This window comes from Podarcis pityusensis, assembly GCF_964106645.2.
Source record: "Podarcis pityusensis genome assembly, chromosome: 6".
In the NCBI taxonomy this organism is placed as follows: Eukaryota; Metazoa; Chordata; class Lepidosauria; order Squamata; family Lacertidae; genus Podarcis; species Podarcis pityusensis.
In genome coordinates this window covers 55,806,677-55,827,243 of record NC_138030.1, presented here as the reverse complement: position 1 = coordinate 55,827,243, position 20,567 = coordinate 55,806,677, and the positions used below count along the sequence as shown (strand labels likewise).

At 40.4% G+C, this 20,567-nt stretch overlaps 1 protein-coding gene across 1 annotated transcript in view; it reads left to right on the top strand.

The window, feature by feature from the left end:
• Nucleotides 1–244: 244 nt before the first annotated feature.
• FAF1 (Fas associated factor 1) overlaps nt 245–20,567 on the top strand; it is a 171,291-nt gene continuing 150,968 nt past the window's right edge. The window contains exons 1-2 of the mRNA XM_081010831.1: nt 245–656; nt 11,800–11,868. Of these exons, the coding sequence (XP_080866957.1) occupies nt 612–656; nt 11,800–11,868 (114 nt within the window). The 5' untranslated portion in view covers nt 245–611. The remainder of the gene's footprint in view (nt 657–11,799; nt 11,869–20,567) is intronic.

Sequence of the window (20,567 nt, the reverse complement as noted above, 5' to 3'; positions counted from 1 at the left end):
AGGCAGCGGAGGGAAAAACCCGCCCGCCCGCGCCAGCCTTTCCTTTCTTCCCCTGCACCATTTTAGGCCAGTTCCTCGGTGCGGAGCCAAGGGCGCCCCCGGTGCAATCTGCCCTGCTGCTCCTTGCAATGCTCATTCTGCCGCTCCTTACACAACCCGTTCCCGGCCTCCCCGCCCCCTCCCGGCCCGGCCACTTGCGAGCATTTGACAGAAGGACGAGTCACGTGGCGGCCGGAAAGCGTCTCTTTGCGACCTCAATGACAGGCAAAATGTGCGACAGCCGCTTGCAAGGCAGGGAGGAAGCTGCTCTGGAGTCTCCTCTCCTTCTTTAAAGGCAGGGCTGGCTGCTGCCTTGCACCCTTCAGGTCCGGAGTCCTTCTTCCCAGAGCTCCCCAGTAGCCGGGGCAGTGGATTTTGGGAGAGGGGAGATATTTGGGGAGAGGCTCCGAGGGGTTTGGCTGAGTTTGGAGTTTTAGATGAGCTCTTAGCCTCCCTTTCTCTCTCGCCCCCCCACCCCCCGCCCCAGCCCCAACTCCCTGGAGCCCGGTTCTCGCCAGCAGCAACCTGCAGGTGCACAGTTCAGATAGGAGGAGGGGACACTACCGGCTGCAATGGCGTCCAACATGGATAGAGAAATGATACTGGCTGATTTTCAGGTAAATTTCAAATTCCACCACATCCACCACTGCCATATTCTGATCATAATCTTTCTCGCTCTTTTTATTATTCTTATTTTTAAAATGGTTCCTTTTCTCCCCGTTTCTCTGCTTTCTGTGCTTTTCTGGGGAGATTTTCGCTCTGGAAACGTGAGTCCTGCTCTCAAACAGCAGTGGGATAACAAGGAACAACAACAGCAACAACACTCTGGAGGCTGTTTATCCATTGTATCTAGTTTTCGGTATTCAAAGGGAATAAATAAGACGAAAAAAGCTCCTCCACTCATAAACAAGGCATTTCTCTCTGTGCTTCACAAAGAAAAAACCACCTCAGATAATATGCATATGTCTTTGTTTTGTCTGTTTTTTTTTTAGGTTTGTATCCTGATCTCCCTGATTCATTCTGACCATCCCTGTGAGCTTTTAATAATAAATTGCAAGGGGCAGGGACTAAGATGCTTTCATTATAAGGGGCTTGCCAACATTCCAGGGGCCCATACCTGTTTCACTCATGGATATGAGAGGAAAGATGTTAAAGAAGGGGGTAGGGGTGGAAAAGACATCTGGAATAAGAAAATCCACTGATTCCCTTTCCACTAAAATTGATTTTCAAAACATCCAGTTTCAAAGACATACGTAGTACTTCTGTAAGAGCTTCACTTCATCCATGGTGTGTATTTTTTGTGATATTTTTATATTCTTCCATTATAATTTCAGTTAATAAGGCAGTTTCCTTACCAACTTCCTGTCTGAGGAAATTTTCTAACATGAACTTGTTCTGAGTCCAAATAGGATACAGTCCAAATCTGAAATATGTATTTTGTTGTACATATTTTTAAAGTATAACTAGGAAAAAGCAGTGCTCTCTTGTACCATGCTTGTTCATAGGTATTGGGATCTTATGTATGTATAGTGTGTATGTATCTGCATAACATTTAAAGATATACATAGTACTCATAGTTCTAGGGACTTTATTTCTAGGTTAAGGCTAAAACCCAGTATCTTACTAGAAGTGTACCTTTAATAATTTTCTACAAAATATTTTCACTTCTGCCTTTCTGCATATGAATGCATGCTTTTAAAAACAATAACCAAGGTATATTTAATTTTCTTTTTTCATAGAAAGTTGAATGGGTACATGTTTAGTAGTAATACTACATATCACTTAACAATGTCAAAAATATAAATTGTAAAATGAACATAGAATTTTATGATTGACATCCTAGTTCCAAACAAACTCACTAGCATGATTATCATCAGTGAGACTTTTAAAGAACATGAGTGAAATAAGTTACACATAAGTATGTATGCAAGGCCGCTGTTCTGGGCACCCTTACTTGTTGTACATAAGTCCCATGGAACTCACTTCAAAGTGAACCTGCAGTGAATTCGGCTAATTAGGAACAGAAGTCAACTTACGATGGCCAGACACATATGTATACTTCAACATTTTAATGAAAACTCAATGGAAATTCCTTTTTTTGTTGGATCTTAAGAAACCATTATTACATTAATAGAAAACGTACTTGTTTATAATACTAATAATATTTGAGGTCAGTTTTAATATTTACAACACATTAAAATGTACTGTTAAGTTCTCATTCCAGAGGATCAGAAAGTTGTTAATTATGTTTGGAAATCTTCAGAAACTCACTGAGCTTGTTGATATTGCCTGTTCTACCTGAGCAGGGAAGTTCTGATCTTGTTGTACCAACTTGGTTCTGAGCTTTTGATTGAAGTCCACATTTAGTGTATTTTAAACTTTTATTATATTTTATTAAACATGCATTTTCATGTCTGCTTGTAGAGATGTTCTACAATTGCAGAGAATGTCTGCAAGGAATTAAATACTCTGAATAAATGTGTTGACCGCTGTAAAGATAGACACCTTATAAATAGACAGAAAAATCTACCTATATTTAATCTTAGTCTTTGAGCTGGTAAAAATGTGGCATTTTTTGGCAAGCTGCAAACCTCCTCCACATATACAGTACATTGTATTTTTGGATCAGGGTTTAACTAATGTATCACAAGCTAGTGTAGGAAGTTTCTTTCCCCTGCTGCAGCTCTAATTTTAAATGTGATTTAAGAACAACAATGATGAACTCAGAACTGCCTTAATTATAGTTCTGTAGGTTTATAACTTTCTGAGGTCCATAATTTAATAACAATTTATCATATAGGGTTGTTTCATAATGATTTATTCATTTTAGGCTTTATTAATCCTATAAATCACTGTTTTGTGTAATATTGTTGCAGATATAGTTTACTAGTTCTCAGGACTTATTTGGTAATCATTCTCATTTTTACTGATTGCAAAGCTAAGGATTAATGACTTCCCCAAGGTCACCTGCACTTCAGTCATAATAACCCTTATATAGGTGTAAACTCCATTGACTTCCAAGTATGTGTAACTAGGACTGAGGCCTTCTTCAATCACCCTATGCATAAGTACCTAGGAATAATTCCCATTTAATTTAGTAGGATTTGCATCTGAGTTCTGCAAGTGACCTAAAGTGGGATGAGTGGGATGTGAATCTAGGTCTTCCAGGTCCTGGTACACTACTTTGCAAGTTGACCATATCACGGTTTGATCTTATTCTTTTGGTATTATTTTAATATGTGTTTTTAGATGGATTACTATGTTTGTACATATTTAAATTGGGATTTGAGTGTTTTGGTTCTACAGCTTCTAGGATTAACACATGACTTTTTTGTCATGCATTATTAAAAAAAACACCCCTCAGGATTCCCATATCTCTTGTTGACTGAACAAAGAATGTGCTGAGTTAATGATGTGGCTTCTACAGCACTCATTTGTAAATAGGGGGACAATCGAAATGCTTTATTGCTGTTTCTGTTTCATGTCCTTTGTTTAAACAGCTATTTTCACAGTGCAAACCTATACATGTCTACTCATAAGTAACCCCCATTGAGTTCAATGGGAGTTTCTCCAAGGTAAGGGTGTAATAGGCGCTGCCTGATAATAGCAGATTGCGTTGTTAGTATTTTTTGTACTACAATAGGTCTTATTAGTAGGATAATTCTTTAAATATATATACTATACTATCTCACCTATGCATGGACCTCTTATAATTCAAGTGTGGAAGTGTCTTTCCCCACCAGCGTACAGCTAATGATTTTTTAAAATTGCCAAATATTTGCTTTTTCTGAATTATCAGTGAAATGATGCTAATTGCAGTATACAATCATGAATTCTAAACTTGTCCTCTAAAACATGTTTTTCTTCAGTTTCTGGATAACAACTGTCTATGAACTATTTCTAAGCTCAAATAATAGAACGTTGCTATAATGCTAATGGTTTGTACTTTCAGCATTTTCTTTTTGCTTATTTGCAGCATGGCAAATGTTACTTTAGGGTGCAGAAACTTAAATTTCTGACTCTAGTACTTAAAGTTGTACTTTGAATAAAACTTAAACAATTTGTTCATAAATGTCCAGCACACATCACAATTTTACCATATGATTACATGCACTTTGTTTTCACCTACTTAGGAGTAAGTCACATTGAACTCATTGGGACTTACTTCTGAGTAGGCATGCACTGTCAAGCTTCTAAATCTGATAAGACATTTCTGAATATACTACTTCATTCCCCCACCCCATTCTGTTTCATTGACTTTAATGAATGAGATTTACACACATATTTAACTCTTCCACTGACATCAGTTGGGTGTAAAAGTGGTTTACTTTGGTTGGTTCATGTTCTTTATCTTTAAAGATTGCTATGGGATTTAGCTTTTGTCAGAGATGTGATTCCCAAAGGGTTTCTACTTAATAATTCCCCTCCGTAACTGGCAGATCAGGGAGTGTGGAAAAAGTAGGATCTTGGCCAGCTTTCTTATGGCTTGCAGGCATAGATTCCTAGTTTGCCTAGTGTTTTGGTTCTGCCCAATGCTTTTTTTTTCTAAAAACATGTTTTGGGGTACTCTCATTTTGACTCAAGGAAATCACATTTTTATAGGTCAGTTGGGGGGGGGAAATACAGTAAATGGACAAAAGTACAAAGATTCACAAAATGTTTAGGGGTATGTGTCCCCCTCCGTCCCCCCAGAAAAAAGCACTGGTTCTGCCCGATTGTGTGGTTTGCATTGGGCTGGTCACCCAAGTCATGTCCCTAAGCGCGTGACCCATTTAATCTAAACAGCAGGTTGGAATGACCACCAATGTAATAGCTTCGCTGCAGTTGCTGTCCAGTTGGGAGATGTGTTAGTGCAAGATCATCCTGTGCCCCGTGTTTCTGCTTAAACTGTACAAGATACTTTGTAATTCCCCTTTCGTCTACCTGCCATGTTGGAAATTAAACACACAGGTGGATTTCCTCCCACTTACTGCCATGTTCTTTCAATTTCATTGCTTTTCTTAATGTGGGGAATGATCCATTAAGAGATAGCCCTGCAAAAGGGTACAGTAAATCAGTAACAAGTCATTTTCACAGTGAGTGCCAAACATTATTTGTAATTCAATGACACTTTGACATGGGTGTCTGCTTTATATAGGGAATATCAAAACAAAGACTTGGATAAAATTAAGGTAGATTAATAATCCAGTATTGCTTTATTTAGCATAGCTTTGTAAATTATACTCTCTTTTTCTGGCATTTTCTGAGTATGTGCTGCACCTATAGCTTTGTATATTTGGAGGGAACAGGTCTGGCTTGGTCTAAGAGATGCTTGCTAGGAAAGCCAACATTGTCACCATCCTTGGCATGGCAATGGCAGTCTGAATATATGGTTTCTGACACTAAACTGGAGCAAGGATGGATGGCATTATGGTAAGAGGCTGAGAAACTCCTATTTAGTAGTTTGGTGTAGGAAGTCAGGAGGTTAAAGTGAGATTAAACAGATGGCTGGTTCTGCTTCTCCCTGGTTACTGCAAGTGCTTTTCTGGTTCACTGTTTGTCCCAGTTTTTGTAGGGGAGCTCTTGGGGTGAACTTAGATGAACTGCAGCTGTGTGGAACCTCATATTAAAAAAAACCCCACACTTTTTTAATTTTAAAAAATGCACTTTTATCAGTCGCAGTACAACACTAACTCTCAGCAGTTTATTTTCTGTATGAACTAAATTCTCTAATATTTCTCTAATAAGATTTCTCTAATACTTAATCTTGCCAAAATATTGTTACTGTAAAACAGGAGTTAGCCTGCCCTAATGTCGTGTTCTCTTATGGGCTACCTCTGAAGGGCTCTGTGCAAGTGGTGTGTGGGGCCAGAGGCAAAAGTGGGCAAAACAGGAGATGTGACTTTTACCTTTGTATGGTCAGAGGCTTCTGTACACACCATCCAGGCAAGAAAGAGGCATTATAGTTCAAGGTCACATTTTGGCCTTGTAAAAGCATTCAAAGATGTGTGTGGAGATGGGCCCAGAGACAGGTGTAACTTGCCTTGGAGAGAGGGGCTGTCACTTGGGGAGAGGCACGTGTTCAATGGAGATTCTCAAGAGCAGGACAGGATATATAGGCCCAGAGGTTTCCCACCCTTGATGTAAAGGAACATTGGTCTACTTCAGACATAAGTAAAGCCTGCTGGATCATCCCAGTAGCCCATGCGTTTTTCATGGTGGCCAACCATAGTTGCCAACCAGAACCCCTCAAACAGGATCTGAGCACAAGAGCAGTCTCCCCTCCTGTTGTCTCCAGCAGTTGGTATTCAGAAGCATTACTACCTCCAGTTGTGGAGGCAGAGCATAACTCCCATGGCTAGTAGTCATCAATAGCTTTCTCCTCCTTAAATTTGTCCAGTTGTCTTTTAAAGCCATCTAAGTTGGTGGCCTTCATTGCCTCCTGTGGTACAGAGTTCCATAGCTTAACTGTGTGCTGCTTTAAGAAGTAAAGCAGGTACATGAATGTCTGCCCTATGTCCACAAGTGTGTTCTGTGATATGTTGATGGCTTTGTTGACATCCTATGTAAAAACCATTTGATGATTCTTGTCTTAGGTCATTGTTTTCTGTGGTGTTGGTAAGCACCAGATCTGTTTTTGCTTTTTAAAAATTGTGTTATATGTACCACTATAAGCTTTAAGTTGAAATTATTTTTTTGGGGAGGGGTTCCCCCCTCTTGAAAAGGATCCATTTTCATTCTGCTGGATCTGACTGTTTACCTAAAGATGTGTACATATTTCCTGTCTACCTGGGAGTGGAGTGGCACAGTGGAGGGGATGGGCCACTTCCCTAAAATCTGAAATGTGCTCACAGGCCCCCAAAGGCTCGTGGCCCCTTAGACTATGCATTGGCTCCTTCCCTAACTGTAGCCCTCTTCTTTAGATGGTCAGAATGAACATGTGATGGGGCTCTTATGCATGAATAGGCTAGCTCCACTTACATGCTGATGTGTGCATTAGCTCTGCTCTCTGGACAACACACGATCACCATTAGTCTGAGAGCAGGGGGTTACATGCATGCATTCCTGTATGTAGAACCAGCTTCACATTGATCCCAGTCACATGTCATATGGGGCATGGCCAATGCATGTGCACCAAGGAAGGAGTTAGAAGATGTCATGTTGGGAATTAATTCTGTAGCTTAGGCACACCTGCTGAAAAGGGCCTCTTTCTTGTCCCCATTCATTGCAGTTACATTGGCAAAGGTTTAGTGAAGATTGACTCAGCTGAGTTTAGATATTGAGCAATCTCCTAGAGGCAAAAGCTGTTCTTTAAATTTGTTTGTTTCAGGATCTTTAGGGTTTCAGAGGCCACTACCACCACATTAAAAATGGTGGCAATGGTGTGTTGTGTATGTTTCATGCACCGCTCCAACTAGGGTGGCTATTTGCACGTCGCCCCCAAAAAGAAAAAGAATAAGGAATAAATGTATTGCCCCCTCAAAGAGGACATGGATTAGCATGAAATGCATACCTGCACAGAAGTACATTTCATCATGGTGCAGAAGACTGCAATCAGATGGCCTCTGTTTCTTCTGCTTTCTAGGTGTCTATTAACTCTTGAGCAGCTTTAAGGCTCCTGCTCTGCTTCCTGATGATTCTTTAACTTTAAACCAGATTAGGACCAGCCAGCCCTTTGAATAGAGGACACCTTCAAACAGAGGACAGTCCTCTGTAAAGTAAGACACATGGCCACCATAGAGCCAACAATATTATATGCATGTATGAATAAACTCAAAAATCAGTTGTTGTTTTTAAATAATACTAATGAGGAAGAGAACAAAACTTTTGTTTCTGGCTGAGCCCTAAAGCTTCCTTGCTAAATTGCAGCAAATGTGATGGTATGCCTGTTCCCATACCACATGTGATGTCGTGTAGTAGATGCTTGTCTACATAAGTTCATGCCACAATCAGTGTTGTTAAGGAGAAAAGAATTGTTTGTTTCTGGCAACAGATTACCACAGCTACTCTCCTAAAACCAGTGCAAAGATAGGTATTTAGGGCAAATAGTTCACCAAAGCAGAAGTTTAGCTGGAAGCTTCCTTCTCTGCTTTTATTATCATTATTTCTTGACTGTGTTGACACAATTAGCTGTGACTTTAGGAATGTAGGGGTTCCCTTTCCTTTGTATGGGATTTAATGACTCTGTAGGAGCAGTTGATGAATTGTTATTGTTGTGAAAAGAATGCTGCCCGCTGCAACAGCACCTTGCATTCCTCTCAACCGATTATGTGTCATATCTTCACATCTAGCAAGAGGCACTTTGGTTGTCTTCTCATGATACATCACAACCTTTGAAATTTTCCTTCCAAACCGATAGCCGAATGACAGTACTAACTTGGAGGCATTTCTGTCACCCAAATAGGACTGGAGAGTATTTCTGTAAACCAGACTATGCTTGCTTCAGTTCTGCCTATATTTCATGTGACATGTTTTAGGCGACGTTATTGTTAGGGACGCGAGTGGCGCTGTGGGTTAAGCCACAGAGCCTAGGACTTGCCGATAGGAAGGTTGGCGGTTCAAATCCCCGCGATTGGGTGAGCTCCCGTTGCTCGGTCCCTGCTCCTGCCAACCTAGCAGTTCGAAAGCACATCAAAGTGCAAGTAGATAAATAGGTACCGCTCCGGTGGGAAGGTAAACAGCATTTCCGTGCGCTGCTCTGGTTTGCCAGAAGCGGCTTAGTCATGCTGGCCACATGACCCGGAAGCTGTATGCCGGCTCCCTCGGCCAGTAAAGCTAGATGAGCGCTGCAACCCCAGAGTCGGTCATGACTGGACCTAATGGTCAGGGGTCCCTTTACCTTTACCTTTATTGTGCTACACGGCATGAGTATAGGTTGCTGAGAAAGTGGCTGAATCTACTTTAAAAAATATTAATATGTTAAGTAAGGGCACTGTGCTTGAAAATAACCAATTTCTCCAGCCCCTTCCATTTATGGGGAGTATTGCTCCCTTAAATCATTCATTAAGAATTAATCACTAATCAAATACTATATTCTATAGGAAGACCAGGTTGAATGAAAAGCTGACTCTAGTCCTCTTTCTCTACATTGCCCAGGTTAAGTGGGATGTCAAAACACCAAGAATCACTTAATGCAGTATTTCAAACTTTTTTAAATTGTTCTTTTTATTCATTTTTATTTTAAACAAAAAATAAATCTTGCATTGATCCATAACATACAAAATTAGCATTCCTTTCATATATTTACCTAAATAATATTCCATATTAATTCCTTACTACTATACTGTGGAAGCTGTACCCTCCTCCATGCTTTCAACAGAAACAACACGGCACATTAGGAATACAGTGTTATAAAGAAAAGTGCTTTCAGTCTAAAACGGGAAGGGCAAGATTTGATTATCTCACCTAAGGTGCTTAGGTCCCCTGCATATTGGAGGAAGAGTAATATTATAGTGCAGTCCAGACCCCAGATATGCACAAAGGAGTGAGTTTGGGCTGAGCTGGAGTGACTGCCTCATCCCAGCTCAGCCAGGGATATGCCAATGTTAAGTCACTCAGTGTGGTTGAGCTGGGGTTATACTGGCTCAGCCAGCGGGTCTTAAACTGGTGGAACTCCTCAAAAAGGGGCGTGGCGTGGCATGACAGAGTAAGGGGAGACATCTTTTAGCTCAGTCTTGTGACCTGGCAACATAGCTGTCAACGTTTCCCTTTTTAAAAGGGAAATTCCCTTATTCCGAATAGGATTCCTCGCAAGAAAAGGGGAAAGTTGACAGCTATGCCTGGCAACCTATTGGAACTCAGGGCGGTATAAATCAAACTCTATTTTAAAGGATTGTTTCCCCTCTGTTAGGCTTGGGTTAGCTCAGCTGGAAGTAGCAGCGCTGCTGCTGAACCGAGTTTGAAATAGGGGTATTTTATGCCAGCTTAATTTAAATTGGTCTTCGTTCCAATAGCTTCCTGCACTTAGGATTGTTCTGTTAGCCTCACTCCATCGCAGAGATGTATTTATTGTCCACTGAGAAGGTTTAATGGCATGGAAACTTCAGCTACTGCCCTCAGTCCCTAAATACCACAGGTAGGTTATTCTGCTCTTGCTCCTGACACTCTGAAGGGCTGCTCTACACTGTCTTGATGTGTTCCTTTTTTTGACATCTAGAGCTGATGCTTGAACTTTCCTATTGAATTTTGCACTGGTAAAGACCTATTATGATTGCAGCAGCATCTCAAAGAGCAAATTTGTGATGAAATAGTAGTGCGAACACAGCCTCAAATAGAAGCTTTCAGAGGTATAGCTGTAGGATTCTTTTTAATGAAGCAACTGGTTTGAATACATTTAAGAGTGCCCCCTGAATAACAGACACTAATTCAAAGCAATTCTGCTTCTTTATAAAATATTTTCCCTTGCTCTTACAAAGAGGATGTGCATATGGAGAGCATCAGTTCAGCATGGTGCTTGGTTTTTATTTAATCAGCTTCTGCTTCTTATTTTCTAATGGAAAAGTTGCAGTTGGGAGTTATGAGAATTCCATTGCAAACGTCAATATAAATACCAAGTATAAGCGGCACTCTTAAATACGGTTTTATGAAGATTCGTTGTTAATGAAGAGCGACTGAAGGGTAATGAACATCTGTTTCTTTGCCAACACACTTCTGAATGCTATTCAGTAGAAGAAATGCAAGTTGTTGCTGGAAAGAGCTTTTTTAAAAAATATAATGCATTTACAAATACTGGAGGAGCAGGTTGTTGGGAAGTGCAATGATCGCCTTTTGCTTCTAACTATATTCAGACTTTAATCCTGTGCACACATACATGAGAGAAAGTACCATTGAATGCAGTGGAACTTAACTTCTTAGTAAGCATTCATATAATTCAGGCTTTCTCAACCTTGGCTCTCCAGATGTTTTTGGCCTACAACTCCCATGATCCCTAGCTAGCAGGACCAGTGGTGGGAATTATTAGTCTCAAAACATCTGGAGGGCCGAGGTTGAGGAAGCCTGATATAATTGCTCTGTCAGTGTAATTTGAAATTTTATTCCCATGTTTTTCTTTCAGATAAGGAGAGTGACCCAGTTAATTATGCTTTATGGGCTTCATAAATGCACATAACAAGTCAGAGGAAACATGGGAAAATGTTGGAGAAAACTTAATCCTATCTCCTCTGTCTGTCTTCTGATTTTTTTTTTTATTGTATCCACTTGTAATTTTGTTGGCCTCTTTGAATGCCTAATGTAGAAAGATGGGGCATACATCTAAGAAATGAATACTGGAGATTCTTTTAGTTGCAGATGCCAAGATTTGCCTTTCGTGGAGGGAGGGGGATTCTTTACCCTCCACCGTCACTTATTGTGTAGTACTATTTGCAGAAAATAGCATCTAGGAGCTTCCTGATCTTAGACAAGTCCGCCATAGGAAAGATGCATCCTGGTTGCTGGGGAAAAGAAAGGACAAGCTAAAGAGATCCCAAAGACTAGAAAATGAGATGTAAACAGGAAAATTGCACTAAAGGGGGGTGGGGACAGCAACTGTTTAGGGTCTCAGGGATTCCTGTTGCCTGGCGTCCAAACAGCTCACTTATCAGTCACAGCTCTGACTTCATTCATTGCCTGAAAACAGTGATAAGTTGGAGCAGCCAGGCTGGCTCATTTCATAGAAAGTTCAAGGCTTTCATGGGTGTCATGGTGGTTGCTGAGTTGGTGAACCCTGTCTTATTTTAATGTTTAAAGAATTAATACATGAGAGATTTCTTCAGCTGAACCCTTTTATTTATTTTTTCATTTTAGGCATGTACTGGTATAGAAAATATTGATGAAGCTATCACCTTACTTGAACAAAATAACTGGGATTTAGTGGTAAGTACTATTTTTTACTGGTCGTATAGGAAAAAAGAGAGCCAGAACAAAACTTGTTGCCAATCAGCTATTAATTTCATGATCACCATGCATCTGTCCAGTAGTGCATGGTGCAGTAGTTTATGCTGCTTACCTGACCTCCTTCTGACTGAGTTGCTGCTGTAAACTGGGTCAGAGAGGGGAGGGGTGAGGTGTGCATGGTGCAAACACCCTAGTGGAATCAATGTGATTCTGTGGCTGGCATGTTTGGTCCACGTCAGCTTCGCCATTACCTTGCCCCTCCCCCTCTGTGGACATCAGTATTGCTTACTAATTTTGATGCTGTGCGCCTCATAGTAAACCACGAGTAGTGTTTATTTAGTTTTGATCAGGTATTGAATGACACCATGCTTTCATACAAGTCTCAGTACTGACCCTCTGCAGCTCAACAAAGTGCGGTATGGAATCTGCTTGGCGACCCTTACAATATGCAGGAACCCCCCCCCCCCCAGGTCCTTAAGCAAAGTTTCTAGAATGGCTGAGGTTATGATTGAACAGATTAATGTTAACAGTAGGTTCTTTAGGCATATAGTGAAGGATGATTTGTTTGGCAAATGCAGGAGTAAAAAGCTAGCATTTTGAAAGGGTCAGTAAGCACCTGTTTGCATTTGAAGGTCCTGCAAATCTTAGAATCACAGAATCACAGACTCAGAGAGTTGGAAGAGACCACAAGGGCCATCGAGTCCAACCCCCTGCCAAGCAGGAAACACCATCAGAGCACTCCTGACATATGGTTGTCAAGCCATATTTGAACATGGCTATCGTATCACCCCTTAACCTCCTCTTCTCCAGGCTAAACATGCCCAGCTCCCTTAGCCGTTCCTCATAAGGCATCGTTTCCAGGCCTTTGACCATTTTGGTTGCCCTCCTCTGGACACGTTCCAGTTTGTCAGTGTCCTTCTTGAACTGTGGTGCCCACAGGCATATAGTGAAGGATGATTTGTTTGGCAAATGCAGGAGTAAAAAGCTAGCATTTTGAGAGGGTCAGTAAGCACCTGTTTGCATTTGAAGGTCCTGCAAATCTTTTGCAAAATTCCTTACCAAAACGCCTCAGAGCTACCTTACCTTTCCAATAAAGGGAAGGCATTTTCATGGGTTAGTGTAAGGTTAATAAAATGAGGAACAGGGAGTGGGTATAACACATCACACATTACAATGGCATCATAAAGGTGAAAAGGCCCAGCTGGTCTGTATTAGGATCTGTATTCTTTAAACTTTCATTGAAAAACTGGAAATACAGCAAAACATACAAGTGTACCATAGAAATATATGAAATTAAAGGGAGAAGAATTGACTCCAGACAGCTGATTTTGGTTTCTGTTGAAAACAATACAAGAAATACTTAACTCCTACCCATTTCAGTGGGAAGTAAGTTCAGCTAGCTCTGTGCTGGATCCAAGCTAAGGGCAGTATCCAGCAAAGTAGATCTGGGTTTCAAGGGTTTCAGTTTACATAATAGGACTTCCCTCCCTCTCCTCTTGTTGTGCCCCATGTAAATTGCTGCATCAGGTATTTAAATTTTCCTTTCAAGAACACTGATTTTGTGACCTACTTTTGTTGTATTTCCCCCACAATAGAATTAGAATGTAGCAACTTGTTCAGTATTCCTCAGATGGTGTGATGGGACCACCAGAGGGGCTCAACACTGCAGCCTGCCCAACGCCGCCTCAATTGAACATCCTGCTCCCAACTGCTACACCATGAGCAGTATATAGGTACACGTGGGAGCAGGAGTTAGTTAGAGAGCAGTCCTGGAGCATTCAAAGTTGGAAAGGAGCCAGGAGAGAGGAAATGGACAGCAGAGATCACAACAGCTATCTGAGTGTGAGGAAGGAAAATGGGGATGGGGATAGTCACACTGAGGGTGAGGAGGAGAAGATGCACCCAGGGGTGCTGCTATGCCTTTTGGCCTTTCTCATTCATACTCCCACACCCCAGGCCTTCTCCTGACTCAAGAGGTCTCTCCTGGCTGACTGAAGGTGATACTTTCTTCCTCCCCCTTAGAAGAAAAACCTGGCATTGAGGAACTGCCGGAATCTGGCTTGTCAGTGTGTGCAACTGCATGCCCATGTAGGGTGGGTGAGTAGGAGAGAGAAAGTGCCACTGAATAAAGATGGCAGTAGATTAAGGGGTTGAGGAAAGAGAGAAGCGAACATCTTCCTTTTTTGAAAGGAAAATGCTAGAGGACGCCTGGAAGAAAAGCAGAAAGAGATAATTTAAAGAAACCAAAACAGCTGGAAATTGAGAGGAAGAAGGGATATTGTTACAGGAAGAAGAGGTTGAGTGGGCAGATTGGAGTATGGATGAAATAACTTGTACCCTCTCCACTCCTTCCAAACTATCTGTCCATGTATGAAAGGAGAAGGGAAGATGAAGTGAGAGGAAATGGTTAAAAATTATTGGAGAGGCGTATGTGGGGGCGGGGATAGAAAATAAATAGCCATTTCCAGTTAGATCCTCTGAATCAGCAAGTTCTACCTAAAATGGGTAGGTTGAGTCATGATAATTTCAGAGCTAATTCCAGAACCTGAGGAAAGCACTACTATGGAGCTCAAGAGTCCCAAGGAAATTGCTATGGGAAAGTTATTAATTTCCAAAGAGAGTTTAAGTATCAGTAAAAAAAAATAGCACTAGTTGTCAGCTGTTCATGCCAAACTCCACCTCCATCTGCCACCATTTTGTGGCTGTCTTTGCCCCTGCACTGCCATTTTGTGACTAGTGGGCTTCAGTTATTCTCAATCTTCTCAAATGTGCCCTGGAGTTTGAGAATCCCTGATGTAGCTCTTCATTTCGCCCTAGTATTTCAGATGTGTGCTTCTTGGCTTTGTTATTCTCAGTTTGAGAAATACTTGACACTGAATTTGCACGCTTCATATTGCAAACTGGTTAACTTTATTTGTAGGAAGGACTATTTTTCTGCCTCAGGGAGAGTTGTACAACTTAAAGTTGTTGGTTTTTTACTTGTGCAGTTAATCCTGTAATAAAGTATTGTCTGGATCAGTTTGACTGTGCTCTAGGAATTAAGAGCATTTTCTAGTGAAAAGATCTTGCCATGTTGGTAAGTAAAAGTTTCCCTTTTGCTATCTGGTTATTCAAGTCAGTGGAGGTTAATGAAAGCTGTGGTATTGCTAAAACTTGAGGCAACTCATAAAATATAGTCAACTTTATATCCTTTTCACTTGCTTTCCATTTTTGTGGTCTTTGGCAAGTCAGTGTTCCGTGTTTTCAAACTCATTTTTACAACCATGAGGGACAAAAAGTAGAGAGTTTCAGGATTTTATCAAAAAGCACCAGGATACACAAAATGGCCCTCCAGGGCCTTGGTAGCCTGCTGGCTGCATGTTGGCCACTTTTCATATGATCTGCTGTACTTGTTTTCACTGTATTTATCTCTGGTAGAAAAGTAAATGCTATTTCATATTAATGTGAATTTAGCCTCCATCTACCCATTTGCAAAGAACATCGTTTCATTGTAGAAGCTCCGCAAATGGTTATGATTATCCCGGTTTTAAGCATACATTCTCTAAAACGTACATTTCAACATTTGCTGAAATGTCTGCTTTACTGCTATATTTAACTTCTTTATCCTTTTTGCTGGCAGTGGTTCAAAGCAACCATGTCTTTGCAGTAAAGTCAGTGGTTTAGCACACCTGTTAATGTGATGGCTTGCAGCTCCTCCTGTATGTTGTTTCTAAGGATCAGAAGACAGAAACTGCTCTGTGCCTTGTTTTTATAATACTTCAGTTTCATAACTTTAATAATTTTATGGACAGCCTAATAATAATATTCACTCCTTTTGAAAATGGAAAAATGGAGAGGTCTCCTCTTAGAAACTAGCACATTAGAGAGGTTAGATAAATCCTGCGTATAAAGAAGCCACTGTTTAAAATGTTCTTTTTTCATTTTTGAAAAAAAATGAACAAATTCATAGGGCTGAAAATCCACATAGCAAAAGGGAAGCTTTTAATTAATTTCCCCCCATTCCTAGAGACAGTTTGACCAGGTGTCTCTAAAGCACTCCATGGCATTCTCAGATCAAATTTTAACTTTTATCTCTCACCTGGATAATCTCTCCACTCAGATGCGTATGGCTATTTGATATCTTAAGAGAATTTGAAGAAGGTTGGGTTGACCTACCAGTCCGGTGAGTCATGGAAGTGACTTCTGAAGTCTGGTATTTACGAGGGACTAGACATATCAGGCACCCTAAAGATGCTCATCTTCATCCAGCAAGAGAAATCTACACATGGAAGCAGGCCTCTACTTCTGCAGCCAATATGGTTGCAGATGTGCATTTGTAGCATATCTTGCAGTTTTCATCCAGGTCCTGCTTAATCTGTTAGGTCATGTTTTGACGTGAAATATTCTATTCATTATCACGTTTATATACCAATTTTCATACAAGGATTTCAGAACGAAGTACATGGTTATCCTTCTCTCCATTTTATCCTTGCAACAGTGTTATGAGATAAGTTAGGTGACTGGCCGTTGGTGGGTTTTATGGTCGAGCGAGGATTTGAACCTTGTTCTCCCAGTTCCAGCACTGTAACCACTACAACACACTGTCTGCTTTAAACACACATGATAAATTTGTTGTAATACTAATATGCCACCCCCCCAAAAAAAATCTCATTAAAAATGAAGTTTTTGAGCCATTTTAAATGAAATTCACCAAAATCTACACTTCCGACATGGGTTGCCATATGCCCGGATTTCCCCAGACATTTCAGAGATTTCTGCCCAGACTGTTTACCACCACCGAATCCCAGCTGTGTCCAGGAAATTCTGGATGCATGGCAACCCTATCTAGAAGTCATGTTAATGTAGACCTTGAAGAAGAACACACAGGAAATTCACATACCCAAATTCTGTATCATGGGAGTTCTGCTGTATCAAGACATAAAAACAGGCATCTTTTAAAAATACACAGTTCATATTGTGAAGAGGACAGTCTAGAGTCGATGAAAACACAAAAGAAATTTGGGCAAACTGAAAGCAGTTAGTCATATTGAAAGAGACAAGACTCATATTTCTCTCTAACCACAAGAATATTAATGTTCTGTGACATGGCCTGTGTGCATTGTGTGATGCCATGCAGATGCAGAATTTGGTATGGTTAGTGATAAATCAACAACTTGAAAAGATTTGTTTTATTAAAAATGAAAAAAGCAAGTCGCTAGTCCTTACAGCCATTAATATCAGTTTTTCCAGAATATGGGTTGCTGGTCAAAGTTCAGAAGCCAACAAGGGATGTTTAGGCAGGATTTTTAGAGTGAACTTTTGCATAATATTTTGCCCTCTCCATTGCTATCAAATGGGAATAAATTATGCAAGTTCACAAATATAGCCACTTTTAGAAACTTACAGAATTTAAGAAGCAGGGTTCTTATAGTCTTAATTTGTAAAGTCACAGGCTTGAATCCAATGGACTTGCTCAATTTTGTAAGGTGCTTTTACTTGTACATGGTTGGTCTCTGAATTTAGCTGCTGCAGTCTTGCTGAATGCCTTTCCAGAGGTTTCCCTTAGCCTTTTTGGGGTGCAGAAGAGAATATGGCAAGCCCCAGAATACTTAAGGACTCAAGCAGCAGAATTTACAAAAAAACACACCTTTAATAATAATAACAACTGGTTGTAAATGTAAAATGTTGCTATATATTCTTGGAATGTGGCCCTGTATGTTTAAGGACAAATTAAACAGGCACACACGTGAGGTGAAGTTGTCTTTGCTTCTCCACTCTAGTCATCCAGCCGCCAGGTAACAGAGTTTCCCAAGGAAGGTTGGAGAACAATTCAAACAGGCTCCAGATTTTAATTGTTTTTACTTGATTCAAACTTTGTTGTTTGAAATGTGCTTATGATCTTTTCTGGAGTGTTTGTTTGTTTTGCTGTTACAAGGAAAGAAGAGGGGCAAACAATTCCCAACATTTGGGGCAAGTCCAGGGCTTTTTTTTTCAGCCTGAACTCAGTTCCAGCATTTCTCAGGTGGGCAGCATTACTATTACAGTAGTACCTTGGGTTACATATGCTTCAGGTTACATACGCTTCAGGTTACAGACTCCGCTAACCCAGAAATATTACCTCGGGTTAAGAACTTTGCTTCAGGATGAGAACAGAAATCGTGCTCCGGCATCAGTAGGAGGCCCCATTAGCTAAAGTGGTGCTTCAGGTTAAGAACAGTTTCAGGTTAAGAACAGACCTCCGTAACGAATTAAGTACTTAACCCGAGGTACCACTGTATAAGAGAACAAGGGAGGTGTTCATGGTGAGTTCTGGCACCTCTTTTTCTAGAAAAATAGCACTTGGCAAGTCTATAAATAAGTCCAGTTTCAGTATATATTGTTTTGTGAAGCTTTCGAGTGCTAGAATGTAGAGCTTGCTAGGTCACACCGTAAGTTTTGATGTCCTCATAAAGCACTTAGTAATAAGGTCCATCAAGTTTTATGTGAGGTATGGTCTATCTCCTCTGTCTTTATGTGAAATGGTTTATGACTTGGCTAGCCATGCAAGTACACTTTGGCAATTTTGTTTTGTTTTGGGGGGCATTTGAAAGGAAGTGCAGGCAGCTCTCCTATGCCTTTTGCATTTTTTACTTAAACGTTCAAAATCCAGTTCGGAATTGGTCCCTTACTCATTGTTGTATAAGTTTTATTGGGAAAAGATACAATCACTTTCCTGAAAACGTATGAATTTTCTTAAATCAGAAATGCCCCACATGGCTTACCAGGTGGCTCTGGAGAAATTGTAAGAATGCTGTGAACACAGTTGCTTACCCCTCTTTGTCCCAGAAGCAGGAGTGAGGATATACAGTACTGGCTCTGAGCATGGAGCTTCTATTTCCTAATAATGTCTGTCGTCGTTGCATCACCGTTTTTTCTAATAGGGTTTCTGTACTGTTAATAGGTACATGAGAGAGAAATTCAGAAGATGAAACTGTTCTGTTTTCCAGCTGTGATAGAAGACATTTCATTCACTCATTAAATCCACAGCCCCTGACCCACAATTAGCAAAGGCAATTGTTTTGCCAGAAAAAGTTGGCAATTCCAATACCTCATTGAGAACTGGCAATATCTGTAACTCCCCTGTCCTCAAAGTGAAGTGTTTATCAGTGAATTACTATGAAATGCATTGTGTGATTATTTCCTGCAGTCAGAATCTGGAGACATTGGACTGCTAAATCAGTAGCGTTCACAAGTGCACTATGCTAGGTGCCTAGTATTGCTTGTTGGATCTGACTTAAAGCATCAATATGCCTTTCTAATTTTGTTGTTGTTATGTTTAAATCTCCAGCTTTATTTAATTGTTTTCCAATGTGTGCTTAGGAAAATATAATGCAATCAGGGTGCCGACAGCATTTATTTTTGCCACCTAACTTCTTTCTTGCCATTAAATTGCATATTCTGTTAGTATGTGGCCTACAATATACAGTATTAGAACAGAGGTAGGAGTTTGGTTAGGCTTGGTGTCAACGTTATGAAAGTAATGTAAGCAGCATGTGCAACCTTATCTAAATAGTAGTTGAAATTTCATTACTGCAGTAATGAGCTCTTTCGACTTCTATTATCCTTGCACAGCTGCCAACCAGAAATGCAGAGTCATCAAGTGAGCAGCGAGGCTAATAAATGTCAATTTCTTTTTATGAAGAAGCTACTCTATTTCTTGTAATAGAGAGTTCTTTGTATTCACAGTCCACACAAAAGGCAGCACCTGAGAGTACAGAAATACTTGGCAGTCTCTAACCAATATCCCTCCCCCTTCTCGTTTAGCGTTTCTCATCACAAATTCATATTTTTGGTCTACTAAGCTTAAATCTTGATTATGAAACTTTTGATACTTTAGTATATACAAATATAAAGTCCAATTTTAATATTAAATATTGTTAAAACCTTTAATGTTCAAAACCTCAAATCAGAAACAAAATAATTATGGTGGGTTGCTTGGCTGATTAAAAAAAAGAAGTCACAGCTATAAGTAGCTTTTTGGAATGTGGTTTTCCCTCATACACAATGGTCCAGTTGGCATGTAACACTAAGCCAAACCATGGCTAGCACAAACAACCAATTCTACAGGTCCCTGGAACAAAGATCACAGCCCCAACACTCCTCCCCTGATCCAGCTGCTGTTGTTGTACCCATGGCTAAGTCATGGTTTGGCTTAATGTTGTACCTGAACCTGGGTTTGTGGTTTGACTTGTACCACAGAAACCATGAGCAGTAAACAAAGAATGAGCTTTAGCATAGCATGTGAACTGGATATATGAAAGCTTTGCTTAAATTCTAAATTATTATTGCTGCCTGCAAGCTCATAGCTCTCTTTTCTCAAAGGTTTTAGCTTATAGCAACAGAAACATGGTACTTTTCAATGATAAAATTATGTGGCAATTCATTAACCTACTAGTCAATAAGTTTTACTTTTCAGAGGACACATATAGGATTGCACTGTTAGTTCTTGGGATAGGAGTGATGCAGTGTAGGTTTATTGCACATCAGACCTGTAACATTATATGGATTTTGCAACAGCACTTGGCATCTGGGTGTAAGGCTTAGGCTGCAATCACAGGCCTATTTACTTCAAATGAAGTCCTATTGAAATTAGTGGGACAGTTCCAAGTAATGTTCAGGCTCCCACCCAAAACACACAGGCAGAGGCTGTTATTTGTAAG